The sequence below is a fragment of the Lutra lutra genome, chromosome 17, assembly GCF_902655055.1.
Source record: "Lutra lutra chromosome 17, mLutLut1.2, whole genome shotgun sequence".
NCBI classification, from domain to species: Eukaryota; Metazoa; Chordata; class Mammalia; order Carnivora; family Mustelidae; genus Lutra; species Lutra lutra.
Window position 1 is genome coordinate 14,102,921 of NC_062294.1, and position 22,534 is coordinate 14,125,454.

General features: G+C 42.1%; 1 protein-coding gene across 2 annotated transcripts in view; it reads right to left on the reverse strand.

The window, feature by feature from the left end:
* Positions 1-22,534, reverse strand: part of PMFBP1 (polyamine modulated factor 1 binding protein 1) — a 129,829-nt gene that overhangs the window by 7,051 nt on the left and 100,244 nt on the right. For both annotated transcript variants that reach the window (XM_047712140.1, XM_047712141.1), the window contains 14 exons: positions 18,664-18,834; positions 17,569-17,679; positions 14,423-14,549; positions 14,164-14,321; positions 12,477-12,717; positions 10,424-10,613; positions 10,108-10,261; positions 8,908-9,075; positions 8,501-8,638; positions 4,167-4,331; positions 3,452-3,619; positions 2,953-3,120; positions 2,014-2,117; positions 1,398-1,472 (listed from right to left, as the gene is read on the reverse strand). In XM_047712140.1, coding sequence (XP_047568096.1) covers positions 1,398-1,472; positions 2,014-2,117; positions 2,953-3,120; positions 3,452-3,619; positions 4,167-4,331; positions 8,501-8,638; positions 8,908-9,075; positions 10,108-10,261; positions 10,424-10,613; positions 12,477-12,717; positions 14,164-14,321; positions 14,423-14,549; positions 17,569-17,679; positions 18,664-18,834 — 2,138 coding nt within the window. The remainder of the gene's footprint in view (positions 1-1,397; positions 1,473-2,013; positions 2,118-2,952; positions 3,121-3,451; positions 3,620-4,166; positions 4,332-8,500; positions 8,639-8,907; positions 9,076-10,107; positions 10,262-10,423; positions 10,614-12,476; positions 12,718-14,163; positions 14,322-14,422; positions 14,550-17,568; positions 17,680-18,663; positions 18,835-22,534) is intronic.

The following is a 22,534-nucleotide window of genomic DNA, read 5'->3' on the forward strand; positions in this document are numbered from 1 at the left end:
ATCAAAGAATTCATTCTGAACTTCCATGGGCCTGTGCTTTGCCCTCTTGCTCTCTATAAACCTGGCCAGTGTTTGAGACACCCCTGGGGCCCCTCATGTCACTGCCACACTCCATATGCCACTGGGCCTGGAGGTGGGGTCCTCACCATGCCCTCATTCCCTGGCTCTCTGCCACTCTCTCTGGTCCACTCCTGTCAGCATTCCCGCAACAGCAACATCCTGTACATTCTATCCAAGCCTTGCAGTTCCTTGACTTCTTTTTTTTTTTTTTTTTAAGATTTTATTTATTTATTTGACAGACAGAGATTACAAGTAGACAGAGAGGCAGGCAGAGAGAGAGAGGGAAGCAGGCTCCCTGCTGAGCAGAGAGCCCGATGTGGGACTCGATCCCAGGACCCTGAGATCATGACCTGAGCCGAAGGCAGCGGCTTAACCCACTGAGCCACCCAGGCGCCCAGTTCCTTGACTTCTGTATTCCAATGATCCTGTCCTCTCCTTAAATTCTGCCACCATCTTATGGTCACAGCTCAGAACAGAGCTTTCCACTTGAGGCTGATGAGTGGGTTCCAGGTGTGCTGAGATGTGGACACCCTCAGCTCTTGGGGCAGCCACTGGTTGGTCAACTTGTCTCAAACAACTTGTCTGCCACTGCAACACTTGGTTGCTCATCTCCTCCAGCTTCTTGTCGAAGGCTTGAACCTGCTCAGAATCCCAAATTCTTCCACTGTGCCAAACAAATGTGGTTATTTTCTAAGTGTTCCCTGACAGAGGGTTGGGAGCCACTCCCCTAAAGCTTGTCATTATCTGTGACTATACCATCTCCGAAATCTTGATTTTAGACATCCATACTTTCCTCTCTGTCCCCAAACTTCCAGCACTCCTCCTACACTACCGTTTAATTAGCCACCTTTGACCATAAGGATGAAGCATGGCCACAGCGGAAGCAGGAGCAACAAGTAGAAGAAACTTCAGTCCCCAAATGACAGAGGAACCCACCAACCCGGACTGTTCACTTCCTAGGGATGGTTCTTCCATGCTCTATGTTCCTCATTTGGAGGTCTCTTTGTTACAGCACCTTAGCCTCTACCCTGCCTTTCAGTTCCTGTTTCCTTCTTAGCATTTTGGTCCTCTGAGAATCACAGCAGGTGACAGTGGGAAGGGACATGGAATAGAGATTAGTAACCCCTCTCCATATTGTTGACGAGGGAAGACCCAAAGAGGTGAAGTGATGTGCCAATGGTCACATAAATGCAGACTCATGACCCAGAAACTTTCCATAGTATCAGCACTTTCCTGAGGTCAGATGCATGTATCTAAGGATAAACCCAGCCCTGGCTTGGGGCTGACCCTTCTCCTTAGGGCCCAAGCAGCAGCCTGGGTGGTGTGGGATGACTTACTCCTTTTCACCAGTCAGCTTAGCAATATATTTGACTTGCTCACGGAGCTTGTTTCCTAGTTTCTCATTGGCGATCCTGTAATAAAATCCATAAAAGAAATTTCCCACACCCCCATGAGGAAGAACACAAGCTGGCTGGCTGGGAGGCTGGCGTTCTCAGCAGGGCGTCTGCTGAGCCCCAGACCCCAGCTCATCACCCACTCCCAGAGCTAGAGCCTCCCTAGCACCTGGCAGTTGAGGGAACCTTCCATTCTCAATTACTAGGCAAAATCACCGTGATCTCAGGTGAGTTCAAGGGATCTAGGCAGGGAAGCCAGATTCCAGGTTTGGAAGAGGAAATTTGACCTGCAGCAAAGCATCTTCTTTATCATGGAGCTGCTCTGTTTCTAAGTCAGTAGGTCTTCCCGATTCTGCCTGAAAAGTCGAGGCCCCTCCATCTTATTCCCAGCTCCTGAATGTGGGCTATCACTGAATTCATTTTCCTAGAAGGCAGTGTGTGTGTGTGTGTGTGTGTGTGTGTGTGTGTGTGAATGTGACACTATTCTTTGGCATATGTGCAGTTTCTCAGCTCAGCCCAAGCCTTGGAACCCTGCCTTTCTTTTTAATTCCTTACTTACTTCTGCTCTTTTGCCCATTGCTCCATGTTGGACATAATCTGATCATTCTCTCGGCGTAGCCTACAGGTGTCTTTAGTCACAGACCTCTGGGGCACACTAGAGGGCTTTGGTACGAGAAGAAAATGAGATGGTTAGGGGGTGGGGTGGGAAGCACAGCCTGTCACCTCCCTGCTCCCAAATCAGGTCTCTTCTTTCTTCCTGGAAGAAGAAACATTGCTTCTGCTGTCTAACCCCTAGGCCAGAGTTGGACCTGCCGCAGCAGGATCTCACCTCCAATAGTGCATGCACACAAAGGTGACATTACTGAGCAGGGCACTGTTTATAGTAGAGACAAAGTAGATGTGTGTACTTACAATAATGATTTTTGGGCAAAGGCATTTAAACATCTTGCTTTTAAAAAAGCAATATGTTAAGCCAATTTTTTAACAGATGGAAGAAAAATATCTTGAGGAATGGATGCCTTTTTTTCTAATGCAAGCAAAGGCCTTGTGGCTAAACCAAGATATCCTGTGGCCACCTGCCGTGAACTTCACTGCTCCGGGACAGGGGCATAAGGCATGCTCAAAGTTCTCTTAGCAGATTCTACTGCAGAGTAAGTGAAAATATCAGGATGGGTTCCAAAGGAGGACTGCCCTGGGGGTTATCTAAGTCAGGGACAGCTGGTATACCTGACCTGGAGATGGCACTCTTCTCTGGAATGGGCCTTTGTTCTGCTCGCTATCTCTATCAGTGAAGGCACAGGAAGACAGTTGGGTTGAGACAACTGCTGTGGGCCTTAGAGCACCCAAACCCTACCTTGTACTGAATAGAGTGGGCTGGAGGTATCATTTCCTTGCTCTTAGGCACTCCCACCCCCACCAAGGTTGGTCTAGTATCCAGGTGGTCGTGGATGGGCTGGGAGGTCTGGGAGGAAGTGACCAGAAGCTGAGGAGTGCCCACCTCCTTCTCATCTGCCAGGAGGTTCTCTTTCAGGGCGGCCATTTCCTCCTGGAAAGCCCGGAGCTGCTCTTCTTTAGCTGCTAGCATCTTGAGGTCACTCTGGTGCTGCTTCTGCCACTGCAACACTTGGTTGCTCATCTCCTCCAGCTTCTTGTCGAAGGCTTGAACCTGCTCAGGGGCACAAAGTGAGGAGGGAGACCCCAGCTGGCGGGCTGCCCGCCCTGAGCCCAGAGCCTCTGTGACAAGGCAGGAGAGGAGCTTTCTTGACTTGGGGAGACTCCTAAGAGGGGGGGGGGGGGGCACTTTACTTCCAGTACCAGCAGAGGGCGCCCCTGCTCTGACTGTTACCGCCTTTGCCTGAAGCTCCCTGAACCTGCAAGTGGAGGGGAACCTTTCAGTCAAAGGGAATGGCTCTGCACTAAGGACTTTCCGGGCAAGAGGAGAGAAACCCTGGGGACCTGGAACAGGAAGACAGCCTAAGCTCCTGGCTGCTCCTCACCTCTAGCTCACTCTGCTGTTGGAAGCCCTGCAGTTTTTTTAGTTCCATGTTGAGCTTTTTCATCCTCTCCTCGTAAGCAAGGATTTCATCTTCCAGCTGAGCTTTCCTCTCCTGGGCCTGTGCCAAGCTTCGGTGCAGGCTCTTGGTCTCTGAGGTCGTATGATTGAGCTTCCATAAAGACAAAGGGGATAAGAATGGCTGTCACAGTTCTTTGACCCATTCCTTTGAGTGCTGAATGGAGAAGGGTTCCAGTCCATCCTCATCCCTTGTTCAGGGTAGCAGAGACACCTGGTCACTTGCCTAGTGTCCCAGAGAGGGGTGGGAAGTGACAGTGGTTGATTTGCTACACCCTCATTCCTCTACGCCATGTCCTCTTTTTCCATTTCTCTGAACTGATCAGCTAGGCACGATCAGCACTGGGTGGAGCACAAATTGCCCAGAAAACCTAGGTTTTGGGAAAACTTTGCCCCTGGGTCATCTGTGGGCAGAAAGAGTTGTTCGATTTGGCCTCATTCTTTGCGTTCCCTTTCTCCCCCCAAAAGAAGCCTCACTACAAGGAGGCAGGCCTTCCCTGGAAGGACATCCTAGCTCAGGCAAGAGTTTGCGGAGGTCCTGGGGATAGCCAGTTGTGCGGGGAATTGACTCTTGCACTTTCCATGCTACTCGGACATTTCTTTGCCCCAAACAGCCCTGGAGAAGAGAGGGTGTGGCTTACCTTCTCGAGAGTTTGTGTCAGGTCATCTTGGCACGCGACTGACTTTCGGGACAGTTCCTCATAGGCTTCTTTAGTGACCATGGTCTGCAGATATTGCTTCTCCTTGTGCACAGCCTTCTCCAGCTGGACCTGCAGACTCTCTAGGGCATCCTTCTGAAGGACTAGCTTTAGGAGGGAGAACATCACTATCAAGGTTCATGCCTACAGAGGAATTCTCTGTGTCTACAGGAAATGGACAAGAGTGAGGCTCTCTTCTCTCTGCACTAACATGCAGAGCAGTCTGTGATAAGGCCCCCACCCCTCCCTCACTGTTATAAAAAGAATTGCTGCCTTTCCAGGCTCTTCAATATGCCTCTCCCCACACGTCCCCTTCTAAGTTAGCAGGTCCCCCCCATACAAGGAGTACTGGCAGTACTGGGCCTTGATGTATTAAGTACATGAATAATCCCTTTCACAGAATCTGTAGCCTTTAATAAGGATCTGGAATTCAGTTCTAGGTCAGGAACCATGATACAATATTTCATTTGTACATTTTATACCTTCCTTAGTTCCTGACCTAGTCCACTATACTTGATGCACCATGAAAACAGGTCTGTATGTGCTTCCTTCACTGCTGTATCTCCACTGCCTATAGCTCAGGGCATGTTATATAATATGTGCTCAGTAAATACTAAATAATTGTTTTTGACTGAATGAAATATTTTGTATGGCAATGTTTGGAATTAGGGATGCACTGAACATGTAGTTCTGATAAAATATGTTTAAAAACTGAAGTCAGTGTCTTAACTTAGTAGTGAGTATTCATGCTATAGTTAGAAGGAATTGAGATCTGCAGTTAGAGGCTATGGTTCTGTCATTTACTTAATCTCTCTGAGTCTCAGTTTCCTCTTCTGCAAACCAGTTACTTTCAACTGTTTCATAGAATTTTAGTGATGATCAAATGAAGTTATATAGGTAAAAAGGGCTTAGTAAGGTAAAAATTACTATACAGCTGTGAGTTTGGTCATGAACATGCTAAGTAACAGGACATGTTTTTAAATACTTTTAAGTACAAGGCAGAGATCTACTTCCAACTTCTGTTCTTTGGTATTTTACCTGTTCTTTGCTATTTTAATATACCCACATCCTCTATGTGGCCATCTACACAGAAACACACTAATTTGGGTTTTCTTCAGTAACTGCTCCAGGCTTGAAATTTATTTATTTTTTTTACATGGAATTTTGAATATCTTCAACTCTAGGAAATGGTGAGATGAGAAGTGTTAGATTATACTTTTGACTCTATATTTACATGTGCCGGGAAGGAAACCATTTCTAAAGATAAAATAATTTGGTCTTCTGGAAAAAGAAATGCATCTTTTTTGGGAACTTCTGAAAACATGGAGTCACCTGGGTCTGCCCAATAAACCAGAGGAATCACTGAAGAAATTGCAATTCACTGTAAGCTCTTGATAATTGGTAGCCAAATCAGGAAATGTCATCACAGAGGTGGGATAACATAAAGAAAGGTGGTGACATAAATCACAGGGATGAAGCTAAAACAAAAAGCTTAATTAATTATTTGATTTTGTGTTATTTATTTATATGTAATAAGTATATATCATTTATTATTTGTATTATTTATTTATTGTTTTTATTTTTAAAAATTTCCTGCAAAATATAGGTTTATTTGGGAGCGAAAGTGGACTATAATCTGGGACAAAAAAGCTGTGGCAAAATCATAGGGAAATCTGGGGAAGAAAGGAGCAGTATTTTTTTTAAGGAGAAAAGAGATAAGTTGGGAAGGCTGTTATGAACAAAAAGTCCATTGGAGTTTGGAGACTTTAAACTTCTCTAACATCAGTGGTTTAGCTTGGAGAAAGATATTAAAAATCTATAATATATAGATATTTGTAAATTATACAATCAAGGAGTTTTAATAAAAGTTCTTATAAAGATGTACTCTCTCCCTTGCCAAAGCATTAGGCCTAGATGGTTTTATGGGTGAGTTTCACTAAGTCATCTTTAATTCCTTGCTTCCTCTCACATTCAGTCCATCATTAGTCTGGTCAATTCCGTTGCCAAAACACATCATGAATTTGCTAACTTCTGTCTTCACTGATGCTATGCTAGCTTGAATGGCAATAACATCCTAACCAGATCCCTCACTTCTATACCTACCCCTCTCTGCAATATATTTCCACACATTAGTCAGAATTATGTTTTGAAAACTTAGCTCAAATCACCTCTCCAGTGCCTTTAAGGAAATACCATCAATGTCTTTTCATTGCTCTTAGAATAAAACCCCAATTGCTTAACAGAGGCCACAATGCTACCCCTACCTATCTTTCTATTCTTATCCTATGCCCATATCCTCCTTGATTACTGCACTACAGTCATACTGACCTTTTTTACTTCCTAGAACGTTCCAAGTATTGTTTTAAAAGAGTAATACATGACGCAATGTCAGGACTCATACTAGGAATGTAAGGATGGGCCAAAATTAGGATCAATTAATTAATTTTATTCACCATATTACAAAGAACACCATACCAAAACAGATGGATTCCATTAACATTAAAGCAAGAAAAGGATGCTACTGTTGAACACCAAACTGTAGGTACTGTGCAATACAATAAGGCAAAAAAAAAAAAATATTACAAAGACTTAGAGAACTGTTGTTGCTTGCAAATGAGATACAATCATCTATTCAGAAAATCCATGAGAAGTAACTGAAAAACTATTACTGCTTAGAAGTGAATTCAATAAGAAGTCCAAATACAGAATAAATATGTAAAATAAATGAGCTTTCTTATTAACAGTAATTAATTATAAAATGTAGTGGAGAAATGTCCTAGAATCAAAGAGATGAAAAAAAAAATCTCAAGATCTATTGCCTTCAGTTGGTAACTTTAAAAATTGAGATATGGAATATGGATGAAAGAAAATGCATTTTAGAATGCAAAACTAAGCCTCTTTCCAATAACCTGTTTCAACTGATAATTACTATATTTGAGGTAGGCTTTTAAAAAGTTGAACATGCTTATACACACCAAAAAATCCCTGCGGTCTCCTGATTTCCTTCAAAGGAATTCTGAAATGAGTGCTTTTCCTTCCATCTTTACACGGCTATCTTTCTTTTGGCAAACATGATAATATGCCCATATTAAATACTGAGGTATAATATCCCTTATATTCAGGGAGGTTCCTTGGGAGGGGTCTCAGTGACTCAGACCTCAGCACTGGACCACAGCAAAGGAGAGATTTATATCTCTACAGGACAAAACTCCAGAAATGTCAGTTTCTGTGCTATCTAATATGATAGATACTAGCCACATGAGGCTATTTACCTTTAAGTAAAACTAAAATTAGTTAATATTAAAATTAAAAACTCAGTTCCTTCGTCATACAAAGCCATATTCCAAGCAGTCAGCAGCCGCATATGGCTAGTAGATACTGTATATTAGAAAGCTCTCATATAGAACTTCTCCATCATCATAGAAAGTCCCATTCGCAGTGCTGTTCTTCTACTTTGCATAGTCCATACTATTTTAAGATTAACATATTTTCTTCTTAAATTATAAAGGAATCAGAGCTGCTTTCATTTGTAACACAGAATCCAGCTATCAAGATGCTATATTTGTTTCCTGCAGAAAGATGAAATCTATGCAGTTAGGGAAAGTATTGCCATTCATGATGAAGGGGAAAGAGGTTAGGTGTTTGAGCTAGATGATCCAGGTTCAAACGCTAGTCCCTCTCATCGCTTATTCATCGGTTACCTTGAGCCCCAGCCTTTATTTCCTCTGCAAAATGAGGATCAGGGTAATGTCTATCTTTTTGGAAGTCAAGCAGATGGAAGACATGTGAAGGGCATAAGCAGACCGTCAATAAATGATGACTGACTTCAAGCATGGTGCCTTGTATATGTCAGATGCCATTTACACTTTTCTGTCATTTTTATTTGTGTAATGACAAATAGCTGTCTCCCTTTCTATGCCCTTTCTGTGCTTTGGCACTATTTTTGGCAGTGTTTCCTAGCAAATTGCCCCCAACAATGGACTCACTCAACTCTGGTCTGAAATGTTGCTCTGGAATATCGCTGCCAAAGCCCAGATAGTTTGGGAGATCCAGCAGATATCAAATAAGACCTTCCACATATATTTCTTTGGCTGAGCAAATGGTTGTGGAAGGGTTACCCCCACTTCAAGGAGAAAAGTGGAGCTAAAGGCACCACAAGATACACGTGGGCTGAGCATTTAGCTGCATTTCCGTGGTGGAGGAGAGGTCAGTGCTGATTTCAGGTCAAGGGTCACAGGACTCACGTTTGCACTCCCTCAGGGTTTCTGTCAACTCACCTCATTGTTTAGCTCTTGGATGACTTGCTGGGAGGCGTTTTGTTTGCTCAGAGAGGATTCCAGCTGCGCGGAACATTGCATTAACTGTGCTTTGACATTCTCATTTTCCTCCTCCAACATCCGCAAATTTTCCTTTGTCTGCTCCCCCATTAGAAAACAAAACCCAGAAAAGAGGTGTTACCTCAGACTCCCAGAGCAGCCTGCTCCTCCTTCCCACACCCACAGCTCCATTCTGCAGCCTGTGGTGTCTTGGGTCTTCTCTCTCCTTCTACCTTGCCTTTCTTACCTTCCCTCCCTTCTCTTCTGAGGTTTGAGCACCCATCGCCTCTATATCCTGCCAGGCTCAGTGGGGCTCAAGTCTTGCCCTGGATTCATGAACTCAGCTCTTCCTGGACTCTCCTTCTCACCATTTTTTCTTTCCTTTTTTCCTCCTGTCGGAATGTCTCAAGCTCTTGCTCCAGCAACTTCTCCTGTTCTTTGCTCTTTTTCAACTGCTCCCGTTTCTCCTCCAGTAATCTTGTCACCTCCTGAAGCTCCTCGGTTAGACTGGTTTTGGCAGAGCCTTGCTCCCTGTGCTGAGAAATAAAGACTAGCCTGAAAAGGGGGACCTGGGTGGCTCAGTTGGTTAAGCATCTGCCTTTGGCTCAGGTCATGATCCTGGGATTGAGTCTTGCATCAGGCTCCCTGCTTGCTCTCTCAAATAAATAAAAAAATCCTGCCTTTTTTTGGTTTTGTTTAAAAATACTGGCCTGAAAGACAGTCTTAGGCTGTATATTTTTGAAAAAACAAAACAACACACCCCTCCCCAGACAAAGAGAATGGCTGAGATAAATATGAGGGCAACCCATTGGTTATTTAGCATGGATAATAAAAAAATTTCCTCAGATGTCCAGCAATATTTTTTTTGGTTCAATTAGATATACCAACTTATTTTATTTATAGATCTAGTTCCCACAGCATCAACCTTCTCTCCCACTTACCAAATCTTTCCCCATAAAAAGGAATAACATGGAGGACATTAGGAGAAGGAAAGGAAAAGTGAATGGGGGAAGAAAACTGGAGGGGAGATGAACCATGAGAGACTGTGGACTCCAAGAATCAAACTGAGAGTTTTAGAGGGGATGGGGGTTGGGGGATGGGTGAGCCCGGTGATGGGTAGTAAGGAGGACATGTATTGCGTGGAGCACTGGGTGTTGTATGCAAACAATGAATCTTGGAACAGTGCATCAAAAACTAATGATGTACTGTATGGTGACTAACATAACACAATAAAAAAAAACCCTCTTTGAATAAAGTTAAAAAAATCTTAGAAAAGCACAAAAAGAATAATTCAGAGATTGAGGACTTTAAAATGACTGACAAGGATGGTTCTGAATCCTATTAAAAAAAACCGAACATTGTCCTCTGACTGTTTTTAAGCTTAGCCCTTGAGAATGTTTATTATAGGTAGTGGGAACTAGAGCTAATAGGCTGGCTCAGCCTTCTAACACAAATGCTGGAAAATTAGTTTGAATGGATTGGTGGTAGCATCTTCCCCAATAAAGACCAATATATTTAATCTCAAGCAGAGCAGATGCTTGGGCTGGCAGCCTACTTGCCCGTTATACCTGGTGTTGAAGGAGTTTTAGATGGTCTAGCAGTTCATTCAGCTTCATTTCCTGCTCAGTCGTGGTCTTCTGGAACTGCCTCTTTTCCTTTTCTGAATTTTCAAGCTTCTTCCGGGTCTCAGAGAGTTCCAATGTCAGCTCCTCTATCCGCTTCCTAAAGCAAAATGGAGACAAGAGGAAGACAGACTCCAGGGTCTGCGTTAGCAGATTGTGAGCCGGCTGCCCGGGGCTTGCTGTCTCAGTCCCAGGCAGCTCTGCCGTGTCCAGACCGGCTCACCAGAGACAGAGCCTCTCCCTGGAGGTGAGACAGTGGTACCTGTTGGGGGCGAGCTCTTCTCCAGCCATCAAGGAATCCTTCTGCAGCTTCTGAAGTTCTCTCTGCAGCTCCTGAATGGTCTCTGTCTTCTGCTTCTCCAGGAAAAGGTAGCTTTGCAGTTTCCTCTGCGCATCCTCCAGGCTATTCTTTGCCAGAAGGGTCTCTTCTTTGTACTGGGAGGCTTGCTGAGCTACAGAACCCAGCAGACAAGCCAGGCACATGTGCGTGGGAGAAGGGATATGCATGTGTGAAGATCTGACTCTCAGATAAGACCAGTTAAAAAGACTGTTCCTTCAATTTGTGACCTACTTCAATTTACAACCTGTCCTTGTTTCTCTCCATCTCATTATCACTCCTAAGGAGCTCTGTTAAGTCATCTGTCTTCAGCTTTCCCCCAGCCCGGAGACTGCTTCTGGACTAAAGTTAAACAAATCAATATAAATTGCTCAGTATCTCTTATGTGGCTCATCCTGTCGTTAAGGACAAATCCTGACCCTAATGGAGTTTAGAGTCTCGTGAGGGAGACATAACCAGCCCACATGACCTAGAAAACCCAGTCATGTCAAGTGTGCACTCACCGTGAACTCCTGTGAAACAAGATCGGTGTGGGTGAGAACAGTTGGGGATGGACTTATGGAGGAACAGAGATGCTGCTGGGCCTGAGAATAAGGAGGAGGAAGGGAATTCCAGATGGGGGAAACATTAGAGCAAATGCACAGGAATGGAATGGAGGAGGCAGGTGGGAAGAGGATGGGAAGAGACTGGTTTGACTGGGATGGAAAGTGGCAAGGAGTGCTGGAAGACTGCTGAGTGAGTACATGGACAGGAGGGGGCTTTGGAAGATTCTGAAAGCCAGAGAGATATGTTTAGAGTTAATTTACTGGGTTCTTGAGCAGAGACCTGGCAAAAAGATTATTTTAGGAAAATTGAAATGTATTAAAAGGAGAAGGACTTCCTAAAGTTTTTATTATTGTTTCTGTTTAAACATCACCTTTGTCTCCATTTTTCAGCCTGGGATACTGGACGAAAGATGGTGTCAATACAGGAATAATGATATACCTTGGAAGAAGGAGGAGGAATTTCTTTTCTAAGCAGAGAAGAGAAAGTTCAGTTTGGGGAATGCTGGGTTAGAGGGGAAGGTGGATTGCCCAGGTGGAGCTACTCGCTAGAGACAAGAGTGACCACAGGTGCCAAGTAAGGGTTGGGGCTCTAGGTTTTGGAGTTGTCCCAAGAATGAGACTAGAAGGGGGAAGGCAGAGTTTAAGGGATGGATGACTACTGTCAGAGAAGGAGGGAATGAGATTTGTGAAAGAAGAAGGGACTTGTTTGATCTCCAAAGATGGGAAACAACTGTTGAGTGGGGGAGGCCAAGAGCACACTCAGACACACTCAGACACACACAGGAGGCCACACTATGGACCTTTCCCCCCCCAAATTGATATGTCACTCACATAACATAACATTAAACACTTTAAAGCATACAGGTCAGTGGTTTCTGCAATCCTCACAAAGATGTGCAACCATCACCAGTACCTAATTTCTGATTGTTTTCATCCCCCCAAGGGCAAGTCCATGCCCAGGGAAAGAAGTCATTAATGACCTCTGAGAAAGCAGTTTCAGCAGAGCAGCAAGGACATGATCCGTAGCGCAGGCTATGCAGGAGAGAATGTGTTGGGAGGCGATAAAGGGGAGAGAAGGTGTCTAAAGGAAGGGAAGAATAAATTGTGTGACGGAGGTCCTGGAGAAGTTGGGGAGGAATGCAAAGTTCGGAGCCCTGTCCTCCCTGTGATGGCGAAAGGGGAACTTCAGAGGACGCTGCTGGGAGAACAGCAGGCGTGAGTGTTCAGCAGTTCACCTTCCCAGTTAAGGGCGGTGAAGGAGCTCGGGAGGGCACTGTGATCCCTGTGAGATGTGCCATGAGATCATGACAAGGTCTACAGTGAGGAGTGGGGAAAGGAGCAGCAAGTGGCCGTTCGGAGAAAGAGGGGGGACTGCTCTAGCCCCGAGCGAGGGTTTGAAGTGTGGTGGGGACCCCGTCTGCTGGGGGCCTCACCGGCCAGCTTCTGTTGCTGTTGGGCATCTTCGAGACTGTCCTTCAGCTTCTGGATCTCAGCTCGCAGGGCCCCACACTCTGCCCTGGACTTGTCCTGCTTCACCTCCTGGATGGTGCTTTCAAGTTCTGCTGCCATTCGTTGCTGCTTCTCCAACTCCATCTCCTTTTTCATGAGGCTGTTCTGAGCCTGTGACAGTTCTTTCTCGAGCTCATGCAGCATTTCATCTTTCTCTTGGAGGAGCTGAGGAAAGCAAAGGGTGACCACTGATAGAGGCCTGAGCAGCTACCCATGGAAGTCAGGTACAGATTATCTTGAGCCCTCTCCAGCCACCGTCTTCTCTGGCCTGGATATCACACAATCTCCAACCTCCGCTTCCCGCCTTAAGTCAGTCCATTCCCAATGCAGCAGTCAGAGGGGGCCCTTTGAAAGCCGAAGTCCGATCTTGTTCTGCCTCTCCTCAAAGCCCTCTGCTGGCTCCATGTATTTGGAAAAAGGCCACTATCCTTCCAGCAACCTCCTGGGATACTCATGGTCTGGTTTGACCTCACCTCCAGCCACCCCCAACTCTCTTGGTTTGAGCTTGTCTTCTAGAATATTCTAAGCAGATTCCCACCTGAGGACTCTCGCCCTTGCTACTCCCTCTGCTTGGAATATTTTTCCTGAAGACCTCTGCCTGGATGGCTCCCTCACTTCATTCAAATCTCTGCCAAAATGTCACCCTATCACAGAGGCCTTCCCTGACCACCCTGTGTGAAACAGGAACTTATCAATACCTGGCATTACATTATATATTAGTTTTGTGATTTGCTTATTGTCTGTCTTTCTGTCCTAGAATGTAAGCTCCAGAGGAATAAGGATGTTGTATGTGTTATTATATTCTTAATGCCTCGAGTGGTGTTTGGCATATCACAGGAGCTCAAAAATGCAGGTTGAATGAAAATATGAATGACTCAGAATTGTTTACCCAGACTCCTGGCTGCATGTGGTCATCTTCCCAGACACTTCCATTTTGACTAATGGATCCCCCCTGAACTTTCAAATAGGGAGACTGAAAGGCCAGCCAGTCAAGCAGTTAGATGATTTCTGCTATCTCTGATAGAAGTGTAGAGTTGGAAGTGCGCTGACTGTATAAGCTTGCATTGGTTTTACAACATTTCTGTCCTTACTTCTATTCCTAGGCTTTTCCAGGACGTTGACTTATACTAAGAACTACAGATCTTTTAGGGCATAGTTCCATTAATATTTTCAAACTGCCTGTATGCAAATTCATAAGGTATTTGTAATTTTACACACTGAAATTCACTTGAAGTTCCTAATAAGAACTACACAATATTTCAAGCATTTCTTTCCACGATCAAGCATAAACAAAAGCATAAAAGAACAATGCAAGTATGTCCCAAACTCTCTACCTTGCAGGCTGGGAAAGTACCTCTTGTAGAGTCAACACCTCTATGAAGGTCCCTGGATAATGGTTTTTAAAATTTATTTATTATGTGCTATGAGAGGTCCCAAAGAAGTGCTCAGAACTGCCTCTGGGCCTAAAGCACCTGCAGTCTCATTGCTCATGTGTTGATGTTCCCCCAGGCAATCCCACTGGGTACAGAGCTCCAGGACCTGCCCTGGACCAGGTCTGGCCTCACACCTGTCCTGTTGGCCGTTCTAACCAGAGAGCTCCTCTTGCCTTACCTTGTCTTTCTTCAAGCCCAGCTTCTGGGTCTCTGTGAACTGCATCTGTAGCTCCTGCAGCCGCCTTTGCAGGATGGAAACCTCCTTATCCTTCCTCTCCATATGGGCAGATGTCTCCTCCCGCAGCCCATGCAAGTCCAGTTCCAGCTTCATCATGTCTATGGCGGGAAGGGACAGAGTGCTCCTTACTCAGAGGAGGGCTCCAGCTTTCTTCTGCCTCTCCCTGCTGCCCCCCACACCCCACCCACTCCGGGTTTACCCTTCATGATGTTTTTCTTCTGCTCTGACACAGCCTCTAGCTCCATGCGCAAGTCCTTCACTAGGTTCTGATACTCCTCCACGTGTAGGCACTGGCTGTCTTTCTGCTCCTGCAAGTGCTTCAGTATCTGGGCAGGTAAGATAGGACCAGGACAGGATGAGCACATGGGGCAAGAATGCTTTCTAAAATGCCACCTGTCCAGATTTGGCAAATCCAGAGAGACAGAGAGGGGAGAAGTAGGTGCCAGGGACTGAAGGAGGGAGGGGGGGAATGACTGCTCATGCATACAGGGTTTCTTTTCAGAGTAATAAAAATATTATGGAATTAGTGGGGATGGTTGCCCAACCTTGTGACTGTTTTAAAACCAATGAATTGTATACTTTACATAGTGAATTTTAGGGTATGTCAATTGTATCTCAATTAAACAAATTAAATTAATTTTAAAAAGGATACGTCAGACTATCACCCTCATGCAGAATGTGTACAAAAGCCACCATTCCTTCTGCCCTACAACAATTGACATTGATGGAACACCTATTATGTGCCAGGCACTGTCCTAGGTGCTGGGGGCCATAGAATAAGAAACACAGAAACAAATGTTTGACCCCATGGAACTGACTTCATAGTGGGGTGAGACAGATAAAGAGCATAAGTGGTCACCTGTAGAAAATGTTAACAGTTGATACGTGTTATAGAAGAAACAGAACAGCAAAAGGAGAATAGAGGTGTATGGGGGGAGAGGGTTTCGTTTAGAAACAGAATGGAGAGTTTGGCCCCACTGAGAAGGTGCATCTGAGCAGGGGCTTGCTGGAGATGAGGGACTGAGCCATGTCCTAGTGTTGTAGTATCTGTAGGTATCTGAGACAGGGGAGCTAGCCAGTGGCCAAACTCTAGAGAGAGAACATGGTGGGGGGGCATGTGGTTAGAGAGGTGAGTGATGGAAAGAGTAGGGGACATGAGGTGAGAAGTTAGTGGGTGATCACATCTTGGGGGCCTTGTAGTCCTTGGGAAAGGACTTTGGCTTCTACTCTGAAGGTGAGATGAATGGGCTATAACTAAGAGAAGGTAGAACACGTGGCTGAGGAAGAGCAGTCAGTCATCTGGGCATCAGGGGATAGTTATGGGAATTCAGAGTTGTCAATAAGGGAGGATTGCAGCATGAAGGCTGGGTGGAGGAAGCTGGAGAAATACAGGGCAGTCTCCATATGACCCAGGTGTGGGCACTATGGGGGCTCAAAGTCTCACTCTATGCCAGGCCAGCTGAGTTCTGGCATTAACTGTGACCTGGATAGTTCCATTCTTAATAGAATATCCAGGTTCCACAGAAGCTTTGGATAGGACACATAAAATGGCAGGGAAAAGTGTATGCTGTTTCTTGGGGAAGTCTGTATCATTTTAAAAAAAGGAATGGTAAAGAGGCATTAGTGTTTGGTCAATATAGAGTTTCAGTTTTGCAAGATGAAAAAGTTCTAGAGATCTGTTGCACAACAGTGGAAATATGACTCATCATGACTGAAATGTACACTTAAATGTGATTAAGATGGCAAATTTAATGCTATGTGTTTTTAGCCACTATACAAAAAATAAAAGAGTATGGGAGAAATAAAGACATTTTTCAGACAAAAAAATAGGAGTGTTAGGAGATCTTGCTGTAGGTGAGGACGTGAATAACATGGTACTGACCTTTAAAATAAATATTGACAGATGTCCAAGGAGGAACACCAAAATTCAATATTGATTCCTCATTCATTCAAACTTTTTGCATCAGAAAGTCCTGGAAAGAGGAGTCTGTGTCCCTGCACTAAAGGACCCTTGAAGAGACCATACCCCCTTTGCTGCTATTTCAGGATTAGCAAGCCTATGCACAGTATGGCCTCAGGTGGCTGGCTTTGCCTTGGACTTCAGGTTCAGGTATGACTGACTTAATATAAGATCTCACCTAAGAAATGCAAACTGGTGCAGCCACTGTGGAAAACTCTATGGAGTTTCCTCAAAAACTTAAACATAGAACTAACTTATGAGCCAGCAATCTCACTACTGAATATTTACCCAAAGAATACAATAACACGAATTCAAAGGGAAACATGCACCTCAATGTTTATTGCAGCATTATTTACAATAGTTAAGTTATGAAAGCAGCTTACAGGTCCATCAACTGACGAATGGGTAAAGAAGATGTGATAAATACGTATATATGTGTGTGTGTGTGTGTGTGTATATATATACATATATATATATAATGGAATATTATTCAGCCTCAAAAAAGAATGAAATCTTGCCATTTGCAACGATGTGGATAGAGTTAAAGAGCATTATCCCAAGTGAAATAAATCAGTCAGAGAAAGACAAGTACCATGATTTCACTCATATGTGGAATTTAAGAAACAAATGAGCAAAGGGGGGAAAGAAAGAGAGACAAATCAAGAAACAGATCTTAATTATAGAGAACAAATTGAAGGTTATTAAAGGGGCAGTGGGTGGAGAGATGGGTTAAATAGGTGATGGAGATGAAGGAGTGCACTTATCATGATGAGCATTAGGTGATTTATGGAATTTTGAATCATTATATTGTACACTTGAAACTAATATAACACTGTATGTGAACTGAAATAAAAACAAAAATTTTTAAAAAAAGATCTCACCTAGGAGAGCACTGAGCCGAGTTTTGACTATTGGTTGGTCAAATCTTGCTATTTGTTTACATGGTTTAGATGCTTATTCACTATTAGAATCAACTTTTGAGATGGCTTTGAATTTTGAAAATATTGAGTTTTCTAAGGACTGAATTTGAATAAATAGCCTTCCCTAAAAATTTGGTGCTTTTCAACTCCAATTAGAAACTAGAAAGCTGGATGGTCCTTTTGAACCTAGCAAACCAATCAGAGCCTGTGTCTTGTTTGGACATACTGTTGAGAGGGGGTTAAGAAGCAGGTGCAGTTCCAAACTTGGGCTGTAAAACTGAATACTGCCAGACACATTCACTGGGACTTGGCATATATTACATACAGGATGCCTGTAGCAGGGCCAATCAAGTTCACACAAATATAAACATGTGATATAAAAATAAAAAATAAGCAAGAAAACCCAGAATCAAACCCAACTCAACTTGACACCCCCCAGGCACAAATAAGCAAAAGCTCTCCCACCTTTTTAATGTCTTCACAATCTTCTGAGGAACTAGGAGGATGTCTGTGGGTGGCTGTATAGGAAGCAAAGTCCGCTTGTAATTTTATCAAAGCCTCTTCACGCTCTAGTACCTGCAAATGAGTGTGGGTTAGTTATGCTGAATGATCAATGTAATGTGATTATTACTAGTACTATTTTGGCAGGATGTTCCTTTTTTCAGCCTAAGTTTGTTATAATATTAAGTAATTCATCACAAACTTCCTGTGGGGTTGCAACAAAGAATTAGGTTCTCAATCTTACATCAAGTCTCAGTAAGGCATAGACAGTGGTTTGTCTGAGTCTGCCAGTGGCCACATTTTGGACTCCTTCCTGAACCTTTGTGTGTTCCAGCTTATGAGGCAGAACATTCTTTAAAAGCTGTGATGGAAAGACATCTAATCTATCAGAGGATGGGATTCAAAATTCAAGTATTAAAGAAGGAAGTTTTTATGGAATGCATGGATGTGTATGTACTTAAAAAAATTAAAAATTATGAAATTTTTGTTCTTGGTTTAAAATAATTCAAACAAAACCCAAGCATCAAAAAAATAAGTGAAATCGCTCCACTTACTCTCCATTCTCATTTCTAGTAGGGGGTGGTGAGCACTATAGGCAATTTATGGTATGTACTTCTATATTATAATCAAAGACTTTAAAAAATGAAAGTGGCAATAGGAATTGATCTATACATAGGATTTTGCAACCTTTTCTCAACAATAGCTCACAACCCCATTTAATTCTTACAGTCTGCTGAATCCTTTTTCTTGGCTGCATATCATTCTACAACATGGCTGTTTCTTTAACCATTTTTTTTTTAAAAATCTATTCAACCATTTCTCTATTGATGAGCACTTAAGTTGTTGTGATAGATTTTAAGTCTCTTTAGAATCTCAAACTTAGTGTGGGTTGGGGGCATGTAACCATGGCGATGATGAACAAAAGGTAGGGGCAGGTCTCTATAAGACATTTGAGTAATCTTGCTGACAGAAATAACTTTAGGTGATTCTATTTCCCTCCTTTCTTTCTTCATGGGTTTATTTTTGGTCTCTCAGAAAAATATTCTAGAAGTCACTTACCAAAGCATTGCTGCAGGCTAATTTATTTCGAAGTTCCTGGATTAGATCATCCTGTTCAGAGACCTTTTGCCAGACTTCAGACAGTCGTTTCAGGGTCTCCTGATGCTCTTGAATCATGCAGGAAGACGTGTATATACGCACTTTTGAATGATCACCCTTATTCTCAGTCTCCTGGGATATTTGGAAATAATGAGTTGGTTTTGTTCATACTATTTGAGTGAACTTCAGAATGCCATGTGCATGGAAAATCTCTTAGATCTACATTCTGAAAGTTCACGTTCACATATGTGAATCACAGCTCTCTTAATAAAAGAAAAAATTAACAAGTGCGTACGCATGGTTAAAAGTTCAAACAGTTCACAAGAGAATATACTGTAAAGTTAGTCTTCCTCTTGACCCTGCATGACTCAAGTCCTCTCCTCCGTGACAGTCTATGTTACCATTTCGGGGGGTATCCTTCCAAAGATATTTTATGCATCTTTGTATATGCATATATGCATATGTATATAACCCTCTATTTTTTCTCCTACACAAATTAAACTCTTCCAAAACACTATTCTAACATTATGTTTGCACTTGACAATTTATTTAGGATATTTTCCATATTGTTACTTGTATATTTATCTGATTTTTCTTTAAAATTAATATCAAATTGCACAAGTAATATATATATGATCTATCTAAGGGGCGCCTGGGTGGCTCAGTGGGTTAAGCCGCTGCCTTCGGCTCAGGTCATGATCTCGGGGTCCTGGGATCGAGTCCCGCGTCAGGCTCTCTGCTCGGCAGGGAGCCTGCTTCCCTCTCTCTCTCTCTGCCTGCCTCTCTATTTGTGATTTCTCTCTGTCAAATAAATAAACAAACTCTTAAAAAAAAAACAGTATAACACTGTGGGCAAGTCTAAATTTCTCTTTGACTGTACTACCTTTAATCCCATACTTGCTGTATTTTCCAGAGATGACAATTTGTGCATATACTTCTAGAACTTTATCTATACACTTATATACATAATAAGGAATCTGTAGAATACAGATGATATTATGTTGGCCTTTTAAAATATAAAGTAGATTTTTTTCACTCAAAAAGATGTCTTAGAAATATATCCAGGTTAGTATATGTACTTCTAGCTATTTTAAATTGCTTTTCAGTGGGTTTATCTAATTTCCTATTGATGGGGATATCAGTTGTTTCCAAGTTTTTTTCTAAAATGAAGTTGCAATGAATATTTTTGTACATAATGTCTTTCTCTAGGTCATCTGAAATCATGTATGAGGGTTACTACATGCACATGGGTCTGCACCAACAATGGAGTGAACTGATTTAGATAGCCAGAAAAGAAGAAAGAGTTACAGTTTGGAGAGTAGATCTTTCCCATTAAACTTGTTTCCTTAATTGGGCTTTTCCAGGCAAAGTTAGAAATAGTTTATGTTCACTAAGCATGAAAGCTACCCATGAGCAAGCTGTAGAAGGGTCAGAGAGAAATCTAAAACTGACCATAAATAATATTCTTATAAGTAAGTTAGTGTGTAAGTGGGCAAAAGAATGGAAAACGACAGAAAAGTTAAGGAACAAGAAGATGATATCTAGCGGTCCAATGTCTTTTTTTAAAAGATTTTATTTATTTATTTGATATAGAGATTGGAAGAGAGAGCACAAGTAAGCAGAGGAAGAGGGAGAAGAGGGCTCCCTGATGAGCAGAGAGCCCAGTGCTGGGCTCAATCCCACGACCCCAGGGATCATGACCTGAGCTGAAGGCAGATGCTTAACCAACTGAGCCACCCAGGTGCCCTTACAGGTCCAATGTTTTAATACCACAGGATGAAAAATAGAAATTAATTTTAAAGTAATAGAAGAAAAATTCCCTGGGTTGAAGAAATTATCGATCTTCAGATTAAAAGGGTCAGTTAAATGCTGAGAGGCTTAATGAAAAATAAACTAAGAAACCTTGAGTCTAAAACCCTCCAGAATTCCAAGAAATAAAACTGGCAACTTACAAAAATGAGAAACATCAAAATCTAACAATTCCTCTTTAATACTGGATGGTACAAGACAATGTAGCAATAACTTCAAAGAGTTAAAGGAAGGTGTTCCTGAAAGTTTATATACCCAGCCAAACTAGCAATTAGGAATGAAGACGAAGTGATCTTTTTCAGACATGTAAATACTGAGAAACCTAGCCACTCACAATTGTTTCTGGAAGAATTAACAAGCAAAAGTCCAAGAATTTAGAAGAGTTGGAGTATATTGCTTAAGTAATGATTAAAAATTGGTTTTATTTGTAATCTTAAAGAAATGCATACTTTATATGTTATATAAACAGATTCAGAGATTAAAAGAGAAATAAAAACCTTCTAACTCATTTATCTTAGGGTAGCATAATCCAGAAACCAATATGAGATGAGAGCACAAAGATTTGAGTAAGCAAACTAATCTCATTTCTGAAAATAGATACAAAAAATAAAACTTTAAGCAATTTAGTATAACAGTTTATTGTAATGTAATGATATATTGTTATTATTAAAACAAAGCAAAATAAATAATATAAAATAATATATCACAATCAAATAAAGTTAATTTCAGGAACATAGAGATTGTCCTATAAATGAAAATCTATTAATGTAATTCACTTCATTAAAGGGAAAAACCTCTATGATAACCTTGATAGCTGCTAACAAAAACATCTGATGAATTTGGACATTCATTCCTGACAAAAATTCTCAATAAACTATAGACAGTCATGCTTCCACTTGAAAGAGAATATTAACAAGCAGCCAAGAACAAACGTATTTATTAGTGAAATAATAGAACCATTTCCTTTAAAATGAGAAACAAGGCAAGGATGTTATAATTCAGCATTGTTCTGGGGTGTCCTGGTCAATGCAGTAAGATGCAAAATAAGTTGTATGAATATTGAGAAGGAAAACAATTTAGAAATACCAAGCAGTCCACTGAAAATCTGGTCAGAGAGTTCAATAAGGTGATAGAACAAGAGTTTTCCTATACATCAGAAATAGTTAATAAAATTAAATGTATACAATCTCATTCACAAAATCAGTAACATCTATAACATATCTAGGAGTAAACTTAGCAAGAAATATGTGAAATCTATAAAGAAAGGTATAAAATCCTATTGAAGAGTGCCTAAGAAAACTTAAATAAAAGTAGAAGCATGTCATGTCCCATAGAATATGCTAATTCCCCCAAATTAATATATAACTTGAAAGTAAATGAACATAAATCTGAATTTCACCAAGAAAAGATGTACAAAAGTGGCCAAGAAATATTTGGAAGTCAAGAACAGGGAAGGAGGACCTAGTTTGAAGGAGCTATCAAAACATATCAGTTAAAGTCACTAAAAACTGTGATCTTGGTACAAAAACTGGCAAATAGATCAAAAGAAGAGAGTTCAGAAAGAACCACATGTACATGGGGATCAGCATATATACTGAGTTGGCAATTCAAATCAGTGGGGAAAGTGTTCAACAAATAGAAGTGGGACAGCTGGAGACACCTTTTGGTAAACATAAAATTATGTGTATCTATAGCTATATATCTACGTATATATATAGGTTATTTATCTATCATCTATCATCTGACTATCTAATCAATCTATTCATCCATATCAATTCCAAATGGACTAAAGATAAAAACGTAGAAATACAAAAATATAAAAGTGCTAAAAAAATGAGGTAAACTTTTGTAATCTTGAGAGGTAGAGAAGGCCTTCCTAAGCAAGAAATAAAACGTTAAGGGCACCTGGGTGGTTCAGTCGGTTGGCTGTCTGACTCTTGATATTGGCTTGGGTCATGATCTTGGGGTCATGAGATCCAGCTGTCAGGCTCCGTGCTCGGTGCGGAGTCTGATTGGAATTCTC